We start from the raw sequence: 16,493 nt of genomic DNA, 5'->3' as shown, positions 1-16,493 counted from the left end.
TGTCTTGCAATTTTGAATTTGATACAGCTCTGTTCTCTATCGTATCGAGACTATCTCTTTACTGTTACACATGCCATATGTAGGGATCCAGTACGTGGATACTTCTTTAAAGCCCATGTTGCAGGTTAACCACCACTGTTGATTATTGGGTACATACTCAAGATATGTATATGATGTTTAAAAATATCTCCAAATATTGTAAAAGGCGTGTTCTGGGTGTTTTTTTGTGTTAGCAGGCTTTTTAACGCAATTCGGTGATGACGTCACATTGGGGAGAGTAGCCTCAGCCTAGTACTAGAACTATGGCGACTGACTGGGATGAGGAAGAGGTGGAAAGAACCACTAATAACACGTACGATGAACCGCAGCCATTTAATGTCAAAACTGTGAGAGGGCAAATGAAGAATTGCCGAGCACTGATGGCCGTCAAAGCCAATTAAATACATGGTCCGAGGAGAATGAGTGGAGAGTTGATGAAGTGTCCTGGTGAGTTGCTGGAGATAGTTAGCTAGTCTAAGAACAGCAGTGCATACCTTTGCACTTTAGCTAATCTCACTCTTCTCGCCTTGGCCTACCTGCAGGTGTCAAGTCTTCTGAACAATAATTTAGCGTGAGACTGCAGCTGGATATCATAACAAGGACGGATAATAGTTTTAACATGACTTTAAAATTGAGCGAAATGCTTACGTTAATATTAGTTAACTTGTTCTTGTTTTTTGTTGTCCGTGAAGGAACTGTAGGATTACTGGTCCAAGCATTATAAAACACTGTACACTAGTTAGGAAATACATAATAAAGCCCTACGCATGGTTGTACTATCCGTACTGTCCATTTACCAAATTGCACAGAGTTCATTTCTTTGTCTAATAATATCAGGCTCACCTGAATAAGCTGAACATCCCCCACCTTGTTAACTCTCTCCTCTATCAAAGAGTACGAGTCGTACTTTGCGCAGTGCCCTGAAGAATTGGACCTGGGAATAATTACAACATTTTAATTATGTTTCAAGTTTTTAATAACAAGTGTCTGGAAAGACAATCCACCATGCCATCTGCAGATGCAAACTAAAGCCCCATCATACAAAAACATATAAGCCATATTTGAACACGGTCCAGAAGAGGCGTGTTGCAGCCCTCAATTTTGAGATGAGCTAATTCCTGTATGTAAAATGAATTAATGCCATGTCACAGAAACAAATTCTGCTTTAACTGCAGTCACCAGCAACAACTTCAACAACCTCAGGGCAATGGATGGAAGCCTTTCCATCCATTGCCCTGAGGTCATTCAAATTCTTGGCCTGATCTTTCTGCCAGGCCTGAATGATGACAGGGATGGTGTGATGGCGCAGATGCCGAAAGTAAGTGCTCGTGCTGATGCACTGTAGGCCAAACAGGGTCATCATCCGCAATGTCTGGGAGCCCATACATCCAGTGAAAGGAATGGCCCCACTTAAAAGGAAGTTGCAGGTTGGCTGTAGGATTGGCTGGTTTTGCCAGAAACGCTGGTAGCTACACGATGCACAGACCTAGATATGTTCAAAAATAAATAAATAAAGAGTAATCAACAGTACATCAGGATTCAATATAGAGTAAAAACTGTACACTAAAGGTCAAAAGTTTCTTGTTTTCAACGCAAACACACATGATTGTGACCAGTGTCAACCACAGTGTAAGCAGTGTTGACACTGGGGGACCTTCAGATTGCCAAGAAAAATTGACAGCTAGAGTTGCTATTTTGATGAAGGCAACATTTGAAGTACAAATGTCAGCATGTCCTGTTTGTAGCTATATTTCTTATGCAGAACAAGAAGAAACAATAAAAGCAAAGCATAAAGCAAGCCTGGCACATTGTAAATTAACTGTCCAGAAAAATGTGAAAAAGAAGCAACGTCAGAACAAAATCCACAAGATATTAGATCGTTATTGCAACTAATGTGGATTGAAGGATGCACTGCTCACTTGCATTAGCAATGTGGGCAGACAGACATGGCCATCAGATTTTAATAAGATATTCTAATCAGATATGGCATGCTGTGTAAACAAAACCCTACCTGCTCTATTTTGATGAATGTTCCTCGCTGCTGCATGATTCTACTCTCAGACTTCTCACAACAGGATGGGCGAATGGCAAACAGGGCTATTGGTTCCTCTTTGCAAACGATACATTTATCAATGCCACTACAGCAAAAAAAGGGAGGGGGGGGGGGTCAATCAAACTACCACACAAAAATAAAAATTCAAAGTTGGTCAATGTTGGTTTTAAATGATCTCCCTTTTGGTGGGGGTCACACGTTTGAGATGGCTACTCACGCAATTCCTCCTCCTCATCCTCCTGGCACCCATGATGAATCACTGATGAAAGATAAAATAAGATAAGGTAGACTTTATTAATCCTGCACTGGTGAAATTCCTGTGCTAAAGCAGCTTAAAAGAAAAAATGTACACACATCAGAATAACACAAATTCACATTAATAGACATATGAGAAAAAAATATACATTAAGTATAAGAAATAGAAAAAATAGAATTAGTTATAATAATAAATAAAAGGTATTTACACAGACCGATTTTCAGGACTAGTGAGGGGGGTGGAAATTTGCATCCTGAAAGTTGTCTGCGTCCCCACGCTCACCTGCACAGCTGTGGCAGAGGCAGTAAACACACCCAAACATATGACAATCATATGGCAAATCTAAGTGGTTGTGTTTTGGTGTAGGCTATGTATTAATTTTATCAATCTGTATGGAAATGTACTGCATGCATAGCATTTTAGACAGCATATTTACCGTGAGACCTTATAAGGGGCTTTTAATTATACTGTTCCTGGCTCAGCCTCTTCAACCCGAGAGAAACCCTATTGAGATTGAGACCCCTGGGTCGTAATCCTCCTCCCTGAAACGCGCACCGCAGATCTTGGAGTTCTTGGTGACGGACGTCATTGAAAAATTTGCCCGTCTAACACGGATAAATTGGATCCACTGTCCGAGGGTTGCCTTGTTCTTTATAGGGAAGCTATGGACCCTGTGTCCTGTTTGGGTGGAGTTTTTGCACCCAGCACAAACACAATAGTTCACTATTCTCAATCTGCCTACCTACGCTAGCTAAAGTTATCTATCTCTCTCTAAATAAACATTACATATTATCCTATACTGCCTAGCTATCTATTGTTAGAGTGAGCTAACTTTGTGTTTGTTGAATCTCTGAAGAAGGAGGCTTGGGTCCAATGGAAGGTTAACACGACGATTTCTTAAACAAAAATGATGAGACAAACCACAAAGAATTAAGCTGCAGCGAGCTAGAAATAGTTGTTTCAACCAAAGGTTTTACATCTATTTTTGCCCTAAAATCTCGTTTCCCTCCCGCCTACATTCCTTCTACTCCAGGGGTGATTACTTTTCACCCTCGTGAGTGCAGCCAGTCCTTATTGGCTCTTCGTTGGCGTAGTCACATGTAAATCAAGTCTTGTTGGTTTCTTCGCTGTCCTTTTGGGGTCGTTTTTCGGACACAGATCAAAAGGTCATTATCGTGTAAGTGAGACGTTCTAACCAAAACCTAAAACACGCGTGACATTGCTTAGAGCACCTTTACTTACATTACCTTAATGTAGTGTAACTACTGGAGCATGTAAATGAAGCACCTAAAATACAAACATGAGCGAGGGTGTTCAACAGTCACCATTATGAATCAACACTCAGGTGTAACCTAGTGAAGAACATAAAGTGAAAGAACATAAACAACTAAATCACTAGCTAACTTACTTTAAATGTGCCTGAACTATAGACCAACACAACAGGCTTAAATGATCTGACATAAGTTATATGACTTCCAGTTCTCAAGCACACACACACACACACACACACACACACACACACACACACACACACAGGCATATGTGGTTTAAGAGACCAATTTGCAGATTCTTGCGTGGCAGTGGTTTATGAGACCACACCTAACGCAACATCTGGTAAACTTAAAAGACATATCAAAAAATTTTGTTTTACATGCAGAACACAAATCTGACTTCAAAATCATATTTTTTCTTTTAGAAAAATATGTGACATATCACAGGCTTACGGGGTCACACAAATGGTGGTTTGTGAAACCAACAGTGTTTATGAGGTCTGTTTACATATTACACACACACACAAACCAGGTAACGGTATAAGAGGACTGACCAACATTACAAGACCTATAATAATGCAGTACTATATTTAATCTCTTAAAAACCTTTTAAAGACCCACTACAATCCTCATTTTTAGTTATTTTCATTCTCAGTGGTCTTTAATTTGTTATGAAATTTTTAGCCAAAATAACAAAACTTTTTGAGTTAGATTAATAATTGGATGACAAATTAATGACTGAATGTCAACCATTACTTTTTCAATGTGAGCAGCCAAGGCCAGATATGTGATTGACTGTTTTCCCTAAATGAGGTAATGGTTACTGGAGTCAGAGGTTTGATATTATGTTGGATGGAGGACAAAGGTCCTGACGGGCATCTAAGCAAAGTTTTGTCTATGGACCGGTATAGTAAATTCTGTATATTGTAGATGTGTTGGATCTGCCCATATTTGGGCATGTCTCAAACTTTTGGCATTATCTGTTTGGTTTCCCCAGAGGACACACACTTTAGAATTGAAAGGAGCATCAGAACTTAATGTGTACTGATCATTCATTCACTTCTCCTTGATCAAGTAAATAAACATTTTCAACGCAAGACATCCTGGACTCATGTCTACTCTCTCCACTGATGTATGGGGCTGCATGATTAAAATCTCTAACAGCACGTAAAGTAACGATAATCGTGCTTTTTTTAATGGATTGTTTAATATTGTTTCTAATTGTTTTTAGAAGCTGATAATGCTTTTGATTGGTTGAGGTTATCAACCTGAAATAGACAATTCTGAGTGAATAAATTCAGAAACGAAAGAAAATGAACTGAGTTTCCTGCACGTAATCTGTTTTTTTCTAGGCCTTTCAAGTTTGGCATGTTAAGGAAGAGTAAGAAACTTGACAAACACAAGCTGTTGTATGACACCATAGATATAGTCTAAAAAGACAACACAAAAAATGGAGTGCAAATGCACCAGTTGTTGTATTGGAGCCTTACTCACCCATAAAAATGTAGTCGACGTTAGAGGTGATCCTATCAGGATTTTTTGGGCCGATAACCGATACTGATCACGGGCTATTTGAAGCCTTAAATTTTTTGTGTAGCATTGCATATTGATGTAACTATTCTTGAGAACATTAACTTTCACAATTAGGAGATTTCAATTTCAATTCATTTATTTCAAAGGGACAATGTGCAACATTGAACATATTGGAAAAAAAACAACATTATTGCACCCCAATTGCAGCCAGAGGCTGATTTACATTGGCTGTCCCCCCGCCAGATGTTACCGGCAACTTCCCAGAAAAACATTTTAAAAAATTACACTTAATAATATATAATGTATAATATAACGATTATTATTTGAAAATTATTTTTTGTTTATCGTCACAACGCTGGCTGCACACATATTGTTTTTTAGTGTGGGTGGCGGTTTTGGCGCTTAAAAGTCAGCCCCTTGTTTCTCACAAAGTCTCTAATGTTTTGGCATGTTCTATTTTTCAGTGCTGGCTGTTCACATTCTTTGCAAACCACACACTCCTTCTTTGATGCTAAATGACCTTTAATTATGTGAGACTTGAAATGTCTCAGCACAGCTTTTTCTTCTGCTTTGGTCCATGGTCTTCGTGTCTTGTCTTTGCGTACTGAAAACAAACAGGATGACATAATTGTTAGTATGGCTGGCTACGACTTTCATCCGGATAGAAACAATTAACCATGACAATTAATAGTGGTTTTGTGAAAGTGACTTTGCCAGCTGTTTACTAATTGTAGTAAATGACGTATTTCCTGTATGCGTGTGTCTGTAATCCGTAAAACTGTTTCCACTGCAAAAGGTTGCATATTTCGTTCATTAAAATGTTGACTTTTCCACTTCCACCGTAAAACATTTCAAGCAATATTTCACGTTTTTTTATAAATTTCCAGCGTTTTCATTAAGATTTTTTTCCTCTGCAAATTGAACATAAAAACCCCACTTCTCTCTTTTTGTTGTTCTCTGTTTGTCTCTCTGTCCCTGCATGTTGATCTGATGATGGTGATGACCTCTTTGTAGGCCCAGAAACTTAACTGAAGGTTAAGCACTGGATATTATAAACTTGATACGTATTATAATGTAACTTGATCATACCATTATGTACAGGAGGGAGTCCATCTGCATCAGGAGTGTCCATGTCTGAAAAATGTGTAACAGAAGAGCATAGTAGATGCCTTTTATTAAAAAGTATTTGTTGTTCAATTTTGTAAAGAAAGGAATTGAATATTATTTACTATATTAGTACTATATAACTGAGGACAAGAACTGAGGTTCAATAAACACTAATATCCAACATCAGTTAGCTCAATAAAAGCAGAAATAGATCATATAGGTTTACATTGTATTGAAACTTCATTTCCTGATCCAAGAAAAGTTTCGGGGTTCCAGTGATTTTCAGTCAAATATGTCTTTAGATGGCTGTTTCACATTTATCTGCAACCTGTGAAGACCATAAGTAATATGGCCGTTTCCACTGTTCATTGTTTATGCTTCAGTCAGCAAAAATAGTTTTATATGCTTCCAAAACAATATGGTTTTTATTATAGTTCAAGCACTTTTCAAGCACTTTCAATGCCCATTTTAAAACTTTTTACAGCACCTTATACACAAGTTTTATTTTCAAAATCAAACCTGCCTGAATCAATGTAAATGGGAGGATTTGAGCCAAATGACATTCAGCTGGGTCATTCTGTGTCAAATCCGACTAAATCCAGGAAAACAACTCTCTTAGATTTAGCCTTGGTTTTGGGACACATTCTTAATATATACAAGGTTTGATCAAAATCAGACAGTAACAACAACCCAGAATACTCTAACAGTGCACAGGCACCTGCCTGAAAAATAGCCTATTTTAATTTTTTTTTAATTACTTCATTGCCAAGACATATATGTATCTACTGGAATAGAGCAGTTTAAATATTATATAAGGCCACCCTCAACTTTACAGTGGGCTACTAGCTAGGTGTGGGGGTGGGGAAAATCGATAAACCATCGCAATATTTTCAGTGGCAATACTGTATCGAAACACAGGCGCTAAATAGGGATCTGTTATTGTGTATAGTGGTCAGTTTGTCCCATTTTGCAACAATTAAAGTGACATGAACAAACAGAGACATTTATCTTTTTAAATAAAACAGATCTTGACAAAGTTTCGTTTTAGGGACGTCATTTGAAATTGGGAAAAATTTGAAGTTGGAAAAAAGGTTATGAATTTCCCCCTGCCAGTGGGGCTCTCGGGCTTAGGAGGTTAAGAGGATTCTTAAGTCCTTAAGAATGTTTGAATCCGGGAAACGCGGCCATTGTTGTAAAGTGGCCAGGAGCTACACAAGATTAAAAAAATAAATGATGGAATAGGTAATAATTTAATCAATGGAGAGTGTCTAGAGCTAGTTTCCAGCAGTATGTACTATATGTACCAACATTATAGATCATATTCAAAGTACATACCGTTCAGTTCACGAGGACAATCTACCTCTGCTTTGTTGTGAATGTTTGTTGTGAATGTTTGTTCCTCCTCACTCTCATCATCATCATCTGTGACATCTGGACAAATAATGGGAAAGTACTTTAATTTGGTTAAAAAACAAATTAAAAAGGTTACATTGTGTAATATCTGAATGTTGGAGCGTTATGTCAATGTTACTTTGGTAACTGACTCCGTTTCTGGATCAAGTCAGTTTTCAATGAACACACTTTCTGGAATACCTCCCACTAATAGATCACCGTGATGATTAAATCTAAGTTTCAATGAATAAATAATAAATTCAATCTGTGCCAACATGTCCTATACTGCTTTTTACTGCTATATTTTACATACTGCCTGTCCAACATATAGTCTCATAGATGCTGTGTTGTCCAGGGGATTGTACATCAATGTCACTGCCACATTGGACTACGCAAGACTGGCCTGTAAATAAACACACGGAAACAGAGGCTGGGGCTTTCTGGACAGAAACCACAAAATTACATTTCTCACCTGATCTCAATAAGTCACCTTGTAAAAAAAATCTGACCTGTTTCACCAATTTATGACAGGCTCATGTTTAAGGGGCAAATGTGAAATACGATCAGGATGTCGGCACAGGGTTATTATTTTGAAAATTTACTGGATGCAGACGCACCGCATTTTATCAGTGTAGGTGACTTTTCCCCCACTGCGTCCTGTGAGCAGACCTCTGTCCTGGTTTTGTTGTTGAAGTTTGTAAATCCGGCTAGTTTGCTGGGGCCACAAATAAAGAAAAAGGAAAAGCTGTAGCTGCGAGGTGGAGTGAATGATCAATGGTGGTGCTACAACTGTGGGTCAGGACACCGGTTTGTGATGCAAATGTGTTACTCTTTTGAACACATTGTTTTGTCAAGCAAAACACTTTCTTTGTGACCCCAGCAAACTAGCTGGAATTACAGAACTCTACAACACTGAAGCTGAGGATGTCATACAACTTCATGTCAAAAAATGACCTTAATAAGGCCTTACAACTCATGTTGCATATAAGAGCAAAAATTAGATCCATGAGGTCAAAAGAACTGCTCCAAGAGCTCAGGGAGAGTTGTAGAAAGGCACAGATATGAACAAGGCTAGAAATAACAAACCGGCATTTATTGTTTCTGAGAGCTCAGTGTCTCCAACCAGGACTGGCCATCCAGCCAAACTGAACAGTTGGGGGAGAAGAACCTTGATGAGAGAGGTAGCTAAGAACCTGAAGATGACTGTGACTGAGCTCCAGAGACCCAGGTTGCAGGCCGACAACCACTGCTGCAGATCTGCACAAAAGCTGGTCTCTATGGCAGAGGTGACCAATGAGAGCTTCTCCTCAGTGAAAGACAAATAAAAAGGCTTCACAGTTACTCACAGCCTGGGAGTTCATCAGGTTTGTTTTTTGCCTTTCATGTGTTTCTGAAACTATCTCCATCTCCACACAGGATATCTGGAACTCAGTCAGAGGGATCTTTGGGGTGCTTACCTCTCTCACCAAGGTTCTTCTCCCTAGCTGTTCAGTTTGTCTGGCCAGTCAGCTGTAGGAAGAGTCCTGGTTGACCCAAACATCTTCCATATTACACTTATGGAGACCACTGAGCTCTTGGAAAAAAAAGGCAGTAGATTTTTTTTCTAGCCTTGTCCAAATCTCTGTCTTGCTACAGCTCTCTCCGGGCTTTTCTTCAGCTCTTTTGACTTCATTTTTGTTCTGATATGCACTATGAACTGTAAGGTCTTATTTAAAAAAGTGTGTTCATTGAAAATCCAAATCAAACCAATTCATTCAAGACAGCTGGACTCTGATGAAGGTGTGGAACCATCTCAAAGCTGAACAAAGAAAAATGGACGGCGCCTGAATGACCTACATTAGTGTGACAGCAAAGTTACGTATTTACTGAAGTATTTACCTGATAGCTTAATTAATTACTTTGAAACCACAAGATTCACAAAAGGCATGGTCTATAAAACTCCAGTAATGAAGCCCTCTAAAGATCCTTTAAAACCAAGATTTCTTTAAATACATACTATAACCCTTTAGGTCTACATTTTACATAAATAACATAAGAATTTTAATACCTTCAATTTCGTCAAGAGATTTTCCTTTAAGCTCATGCATCTTTCCCTTTTCCAGTGCAAGGAGCAACTTGGAAATTTTGGCACTCTGTATGGTAGGCTCTGACAGACGGTAGAACTGTCTATGTACTGATATATCGTGCCCCATAAAATCAGCAAGCTGATCTAGTTCATTGCTCTTCAAGTTCAGGATTTGTGATGTGGTCGCTATGTCTTTGCGCAGTTGAGTTGATCGTAGATACTCTGGCCTCTTGGCACCACACTCATCTGCGAGCTGTCTGAGACACTGATGTCCTCTGTAGTAAGTCAGACAATTTGGTACAGCAAACAAGTATTCATTTTGGTCTGGGACACCACATTCTTTCCTCTTCTCAATCATAATGTTGAGTCCATTTACCATCTTAGGTGTCAGCAGCACTGCTACCTTTCTATCCCTTTTTCCTTTTAGTTCAACACGCTCAAAATAGTTGCAGAGTTTCTTTTCACACTCTGACAGCCCCAATTCATCAAGGGTGTTTGTTTCTTTGTTTCTTTCCAGAAAGTGTCTCAGTTTCATCTTTGAGACCTCCCCAACACGTCTTCTATTGAAAAGGACAATCTTGGTCAATGCGGCTTTTGCAAGGCTGGAGTAGTTCTGCACTGTTGTCTCCTTCTTTAATGCAGCAGTTGCTGATTCAACAGTTTTGTCAAGATGCTTGTTAAATTTCGTTACATCATCAGTGAGCGGTAATTTGGCTGTTTTGTTATATTTCAGGTCACTAATGGTGCTTAAGGCACAGTGGGATATGTACTCCGACCACTTTGCAGTATAAAGCTTCTGAAACGCCTTTGAGGATTTAATCAAGTTGTCATCTCCAGCCATAAGAGCATGACAATGAATGATGTCACTCACTTTCAACAGTGAGTGTCCAATTTTAAGTGCAAGGCTTGGAGTTTTGTAACAGTTCTTTTCTTTATCAAATCCTGCTGTTTCTTTTACTGCTTCAATTACTTCCATGAAATTACCTGGTTTTATGGCATCCTCTAAGGTTAGGATAAAGACCTTTTGCGAATGGTTTGCAGGAATCTTCCCAGCTGACGGATTTTTTGGCGGATATAGTCATGTTTTGAAGGGTCATGTCCATGTTTTGCGAAAAGGGTGTCAGCATACCGAAGAAGGCAGAAGTCATTACGAATAACACTTGCAATGACATCGTCATGCATATGGCTTAACATTTTAAGCACCCCATCATCAACTGTGCTTGAACATGCTGACTGGATTGCAGATGCTAGGCCGAGCACTCTTTTTCTTCCTTGATGATCCTGTTCCTCTGGTTTGGAGGAGCACCTTTTCATATGTCTCCATAGTTCTGGTCGCAAAAACATACCCTTACAATGGATACAATATTCATATTTTTTGCATTCAACCTTCTTGGCTCTGCGCTTCACTTTGAGCTGACCACTTCCTTTTTTCAGCACATCTCTGTTATACTCAAAGTTTCCCCTGTTGCGAAGATTCTCTAGAAGCTTCTTCCTAGTTGTTGAGCTTGCTGGGAGACTAAGGGCATATGCAACATCAGAATTCTCTTTTATGTGAGTTTTATAATGCCGCGCTATTTTGAAATGAAAATCCTTGCAAATGAAGCAGAAATTTTGTCCTGCTTTTACAACACTGGTTGAAGGTACTGTGTTGGTGCAAGATTGTCCAGTGTTAGGGGTGTCATCTGTGACATTACAGTTCATAGAGGTATCCATTAGTGATTCTTCAGCGACCTGTAATGTGGGTTTGCCAAGCTGTTTATTGGTTCCTCATCCTCTGTGTCACTTTCTGAGCCTGGAACGTATTCTGGATCAGATACATCATCCGATAGCTCCTCTTCACTGAAGTCACTTTTATTCTGATTAAAATACAAGGAAAATAAAAAACCATAAGGCATACATAACACCTGTAATAAACACTACATGACAATCAACAAGCAACAAGCAACTGGACCTCATATGTTTCTCACTGTGCTTTTATAAACCACTACTGAGCGCGCAGACACACACACAAACTAGGACTGTTCAAAATGTTTAAAAAGAAAAATATTTTAATAACAAAAGAGAAAAATTATTTCACATAAGTTGCTCAAAGCGGTCAAAATAATGAATGTGGAAGCAGTCTAGGGACAACAAATGTTGTAGAAATGCCACTGTGTGGACTATAGTTTAACTGCTGAGCACATGGCTAATTAATTATGCTCATACTCTGCTCGTTCACTTTTATTTTGTTCTGTTTGTTTGCTGGCTTTTATTGTTGAAGTTTTGTTTCCAGTCATTCCATGTCAGAGAGTGTTAAACTCCACACCTCTCTTCTCCTGTTATTTTAGATTAGATAGATAATTGCGGTGGTAAACATACTACAACTATGGGTAGGAGGGGGAAGCGTAATTTAAGCAGATGGAGCAGTGTCGTTCACCTTGTGTTAAAGCCGCAGTACATAAGTAAAAGTACGACGACGCTTAATTTATTAACAGTGAATTGAAGTCAAGTGGTAGATATGTTACCAAAGGTCAGTCGCTGAAGTAATTAAGTGGTTGCTCAAGTAGTTGAAAAGAAAATCTTGATTTAGCAATTTCATTTTATCAACATCATCCTAACTAAAAAAAATTACGATGTATAATCGATTTATTTATCACAACACACGGAAGTCTTTGTGCTAAAATAGTGCTTCTAACTGCTAAACACACAAGGGTTATTGGACCATATCAAATCATGAGTCATATACAGAAGCAGAAAGCGAGCATCTTTTCAGGTCATGTTAAAGAATTTCTTGCATTTGAAGCTATACCAACAAATGTACAAACAAACCTCTTCAGGAGCACTGTAGAGGAGAGAAATGGTGTGTTGCCTGCAGATAGAGAGACGACTGGTGAGTGGTCTGCAGATGGAGAGACAACTGGTGAGTGGTCTGCAGATGGAGAGACAACTGGTGTGTGGTCTGTAGATGGAGAGACGACAGTTGAGTGGTCTGTAGATGGAGAGACGACAGTTGAGTGGTCTGTAGATGGAGAGACGACAGTTGAGTGGTCTGTAGATGGAGAGACGGCTGGTGTGTGGAGAACAGGTTTCTCTACTGTACATGGAGCCATAGGCTGATGGAGGGAAAAAAGGGAGAACAGAGGAGAATGAAAGAGGGAGACATGGCAGTTATTTCAATGTAGAACATCTGCTGCTGAAATACTGAATTTGAAATTGAGCTGATCTACCAACTCACACACATTAAATATTATCTGAACATATTTAGCTAGAACATTTACTGAGCAGACTCACAATATTTACATTTTGCTCAATGGTGAATACCTTGTGAAATTTGATTCTATAACTCATAATTGAACGGCAATTTTTGGAAACGTGGTTAACAAATAATGACAAGTCAATGAGGATGCTGCCATTACATCTTTGGTATAGTGGACTGCTAGGGTATTTCACCTTACTGATGTTTTCAAAGTTCATACAATTTCAAATGTAATTTGTGTTTTGTTTTCAAATCAAAATAGAGGTATCAGCATCTGTGAGAGTCCACAGTCAAAGAATTATTTGGTGACATCAATTTGAGAATACATTTTGTTACATTCACTGTTAACACCAAATCTATTACCCATGACACAGAATACACTATTTGAACTAACACTTTAAACCTTTTGGAAAAGCAGTTCAATAAATATCTTTTTATGCCAGTTCTTAGTGCTTATGTAGGTGTAGGTGGCATAAAAACCTTATGGATACTGCTTCCAGTAAAGGGTTACCAAAATAACTACTTACCAAAGTCTTTTGTCTTTTGTCTTTGGAGTGAAAGCAGTATGTATGCCAGACAGTGGTGCAAACTGTTAAAACCACAAAATACTAAGGTTAGCATTAATGTTGTAATGTTTCACAATGAAGCTACAAAGATATGTACAGCTCGTCAGTGCTACTGTTGAGGAAAACAGGAGGAATTTTGTGCATTCCACACAGAGACCTGAGCAAGATGGCCAGGCACATCCACTCAACACCATGGATCCCTTGTTGTGATGCTGCACAACAGCGTGTCGAACAGCAGGTAGACAGCATCGCTGGGATTTAGCTGTGGTGTGTGGTGGTGGCTGGCCACTTCGCTTTGGTCTTGGGATGAAACTTGCCAAACCCCAGCCTCTACTGTGCTCCTACCGCTACTGCTGTAAACATCGTCAAAATCTCACCCAGTGTTGCTAGAAGACCACTAGTTATTTTTCCTCAGTGCATTGCGCCAGATTTTGACAATGTTTACAGCAGAAGCAGCAAAGTAGAAACCACCATGTTATTTTAATAAACTCCAGGGGCCTCATGTATAAAAGATTTAGCAGTTTTTATACCAGAAGATGGTGTATGGCCAAAACATTAAAAGAGTACTTACATACAGAGGTGGGTAGTAACGAGTTACATTTACTCCGTTACATTTACTTGAGTAAGTTTTTGAAAAAAATTGTACTTCTAGGAGTAGTTTTAAATCACTATACTTTTACTTGTAACTGAGTAGATTAGTGAAGAAGAAACTGTACTCTTACTCCGCTACATCAGGCTACAAGGAGCTCGTTACTTTTCTTTTTACCTCTTTGGTATTCTACGCGTCATTGTTTTTACCCCAGTGTACGTCTCATTTTAATGTTTTATTTTGACAGAGAGAGAGAAAGTCTTCCGCTTAAGGTGGTTACCTTAGGAAAAGTGCGAAACAGCAGCTACATGTGCGCGTCGTCTTCTGTGTCGACCAAAACAAACGGACATGTGAGCGTTCAACACTCAACATCTAACCTGAGGAAACGTAGCGGTAGTTTTAGTTTCTGCTGTGGAGAGGTGGATCTTTGTCTTTTAGGTTACATACGGTATGTTTTACACATGCAGTATCCATCCAAATTTAATGTGACAAGTCTCTCACTTAAGCTATTTTGTATTAATAAATAATTTTAATTTATTTTATCGATTGGATGAACAATAGTTCGCCTAAATATGATTATTTTGTATTTTTGTCGGTCTGATTGATGCTTGTGTTAAGAAATAAATCAGACGTTACTCAACAGTTACTCACTACTTGAGTAGTTTTTTCACCAAGTACTTTTTTACTCTTACTCAAGTAATTATTTGGATGACTACTTTTACTTTTACTTGAGTCATATTATTCTGAAGTAACAGTACTTTTACTTGAAAAAATTTTTGGCTACTCTACCCACCTCTGCTTACATACAAAAATATTCACATGTATAAAAGCGGGCGTACGCCAGGTCCTGCGCACATTTCCTTTATACATCACAATCAACGCGAAGTTGAGCGCACGGGCACGAGCCACCGACTCCGCCTTACCTCCTCCTATAAATTAATATGGAAATGCCTGTAGATGCGCCCCGATGTCATTCTTTGTCCAATTTTCCGTCCTCATGTTTAACAGAGGTTAACATGTGTAACATTCTCCAGATGAATGATCAAACTTTTATGGAATATCAGCGACTGCTCAACAGTTTGCGTGATGGCCAGCACATTCTCCCATCAAGGTAATTTTTTATACATCACAAAGTGTCCGTGAAAACCAGCGTACGCAAACTTTTTGTTTGTACGCAACGTTTATACATGAGGCCCCTGGTGTACTTCAGGGCCTTCATCTCGCAATGTGGGCCACTTGTTTTTTCACAGAGTCAATAGCTTGACTCATTGAACAGCCTAATATCTGATTTCTTCACTTTTCTGTATAACAATAACAAAGTTCATGTTTTTTCCTTAATTTTTTGATTTGGAAACAATGGGTGCAGTTTTCTTAATGCATGTTCACTTGTGAATCTTTAAACTATGATGAGGATTTTAAGGCTTCATTCGCTTTTTAACCTATTTCTGCTGGATGCTTCGCACCGACACATTACATCTACCGCCGGTTACTGCGTTGAACCTGCCGGCTGCTGCGTGGTGCAGCATTTTGTATCCGCCTGTCTTTTCATGACGCGTGCATCAGAGAACGCAACGTCATTGGTTCAAATACACATGAGGCGGGTCTTGTTGGCTATTTAAAGCCATGTGACCACCAAAATGTACCGTAGTTTGCTGAAAATCATGTCAATCAACGAGACATACATGTGCGTTTGTTTATGAATTTTTGAGAGACAAGCAAGAAAATGGTTATGACAGAGGAAGATTTTGACAGCGAGGACAGTGACATTGAGGTGGAAGATAGTGAGGAGTTTGGGAGGGAGGACGTGGTAGATGATGATGATGATGAAGAAGTGCTGGATGATCCTTTGCGCCACGCAGCAGCCGGCAGGAGGTTCAGAGTTGCGCAATGCAGTAACCAGCGGAAGATGTAATGTGTCGGCGCGAAGCATCCGGCACAAACGTGTTAAAAACAACTTTAAGTCTGTTGATTGTGAGGGGATTGTCTTTCTACAGGCAAACACAGTGTACATGTGTAATGCAACATGTTGATCTTAGAATTTTTATACAAACCTTCACATCTTAGCCCCCACCACTTCAATGAAGAAAATGGCCCACGGCAAAGTGAGCATTTTTCAAATGAGCCCAAGTTCTCTTTCACAACACGATGTTTCTTGCAATCTATAAGAAAAAACACATTGAAATTTATCTTGTGAATACAGATTTGAATTTGTACTTTGATTACTTCCTCTAGGGGGCTGAAATCTAGCCTTGCAATGCCAGCTCAAATCTTCAGAATGTTTTCTTCTCTGGGATGTTGGGGTTTTATTGTTTATTAAATTCTAGTTTAATTTGAATGTAAATTTGAATGTTATCAATTTGATATCCCAGTGGGATTTTGGACTGTCT

The 16,493-nt window shown here is 39.0% G+C and overlaps 1 protein-coding gene and 2 long non-coding RNA genes across 3 annotated transcripts in view; 1 reads left to right on the top strand and 2 right to left on the bottom strand.

Annotated features, from left to right (window-relative positions):
* The first annotated feature begins 174 nt into the window (after nucleotides 1–174).
* The window catches only part of LOC116698280 (uncharacterized), a 21,293-nt gene continuing 4,974 nt past the window's right edge, over nucleotides 175–16,493 (top strand). The window contains exons 1-3 of the long non-coding RNA XR_004334172.1: nucleotides 175–329; nucleotides 4,259–4,276; nucleotides 10,858–10,859. This is a non-coding gene — a long non-coding RNA (uncharacterized LOC116698280). The remainder of the gene's footprint in view (nucleotides 330–4,258; nucleotides 4,277–10,857; nucleotides 10,860–16,493) is intronic.
* Nucleotides 5,271–10,715, bottom strand: LOC116698279 (uncharacterized). Its single transcript, XM_032530119.1, has 4 exons — nucleotides 9,699–10,715; nucleotides 7,595–7,690; nucleotides 6,242–6,286; nucleotides 5,271–5,756 (listed from the first exon to the last, which is right to left on the bottom strand). The coding sequence occupies exons 1-4, from the start codon at nucleotides 10,690–10,692 to the stop codon at nucleotides 5,530–5,532; spliced, it is 1,362 nt and encodes a 453-aa protein (XP_032386010.1). The 5' UTR covers nucleotides 10,693–10,715; the 3' UTR covers nucleotides 5,271–5,529.
* LOC116698281 (uncharacterized) lies at nucleotides 12,542–16,266 on the bottom strand. Its single transcript, XR_004334173.1, has 3 exons — nucleotides 16,158–16,266; nucleotides 13,479–13,540; nucleotides 12,542–12,808 (listed from the first exon to the last, which is right to left on the bottom strand). It is a non-coding gene; the product is annotated as an uncharacterized LOC116698281 (long non-coding RNA).

The sequence above is a fragment of the Etheostoma spectabile genome, chromosome 11, assembly GCF_008692095.1.
Source record: "Etheostoma spectabile isolate EspeVRDwgs_2016 chromosome 11, UIUC_Espe_1.0, whole genome shotgun sequence".
Lineage (NCBI taxonomy): Eukaryota > Metazoa > Chordata > Actinopteri > Perciformes > Percidae > Etheostoma > Etheostoma spectabile.
Note: the sequence above shows the minus strand (reverse complement) of the source record. Positions and strands in the feature narration are given on the sequence as shown.

What these genes read in the sequence shown, in the direction of transcription:
- LOC116698279 (XM_032530119.1), bottom strand. Translation starts at nt 10,692, where the DNA reads ATGGAAGTAATTGAAGCAGTAAAAGAAACAGCAGGATTTGATAAAGAA. An exon ending in TTGTCCTCGTGAACTGAACG is followed by an intron (nt 6,287 to 7,594) that starts GTATGTACTTTG and finishes CACATTTTTCAG; the next exon opens with ACATGGACACTCCTGATGCA. An exon ending in ACTCCCTCCTGTACATAATG is followed by an intron (nt 5,757 to 6,241) that starts GTATGATCAAGT and finishes GTTTGTTTTCAG; the next exon opens with TACGCAAAGACAAGACACGA.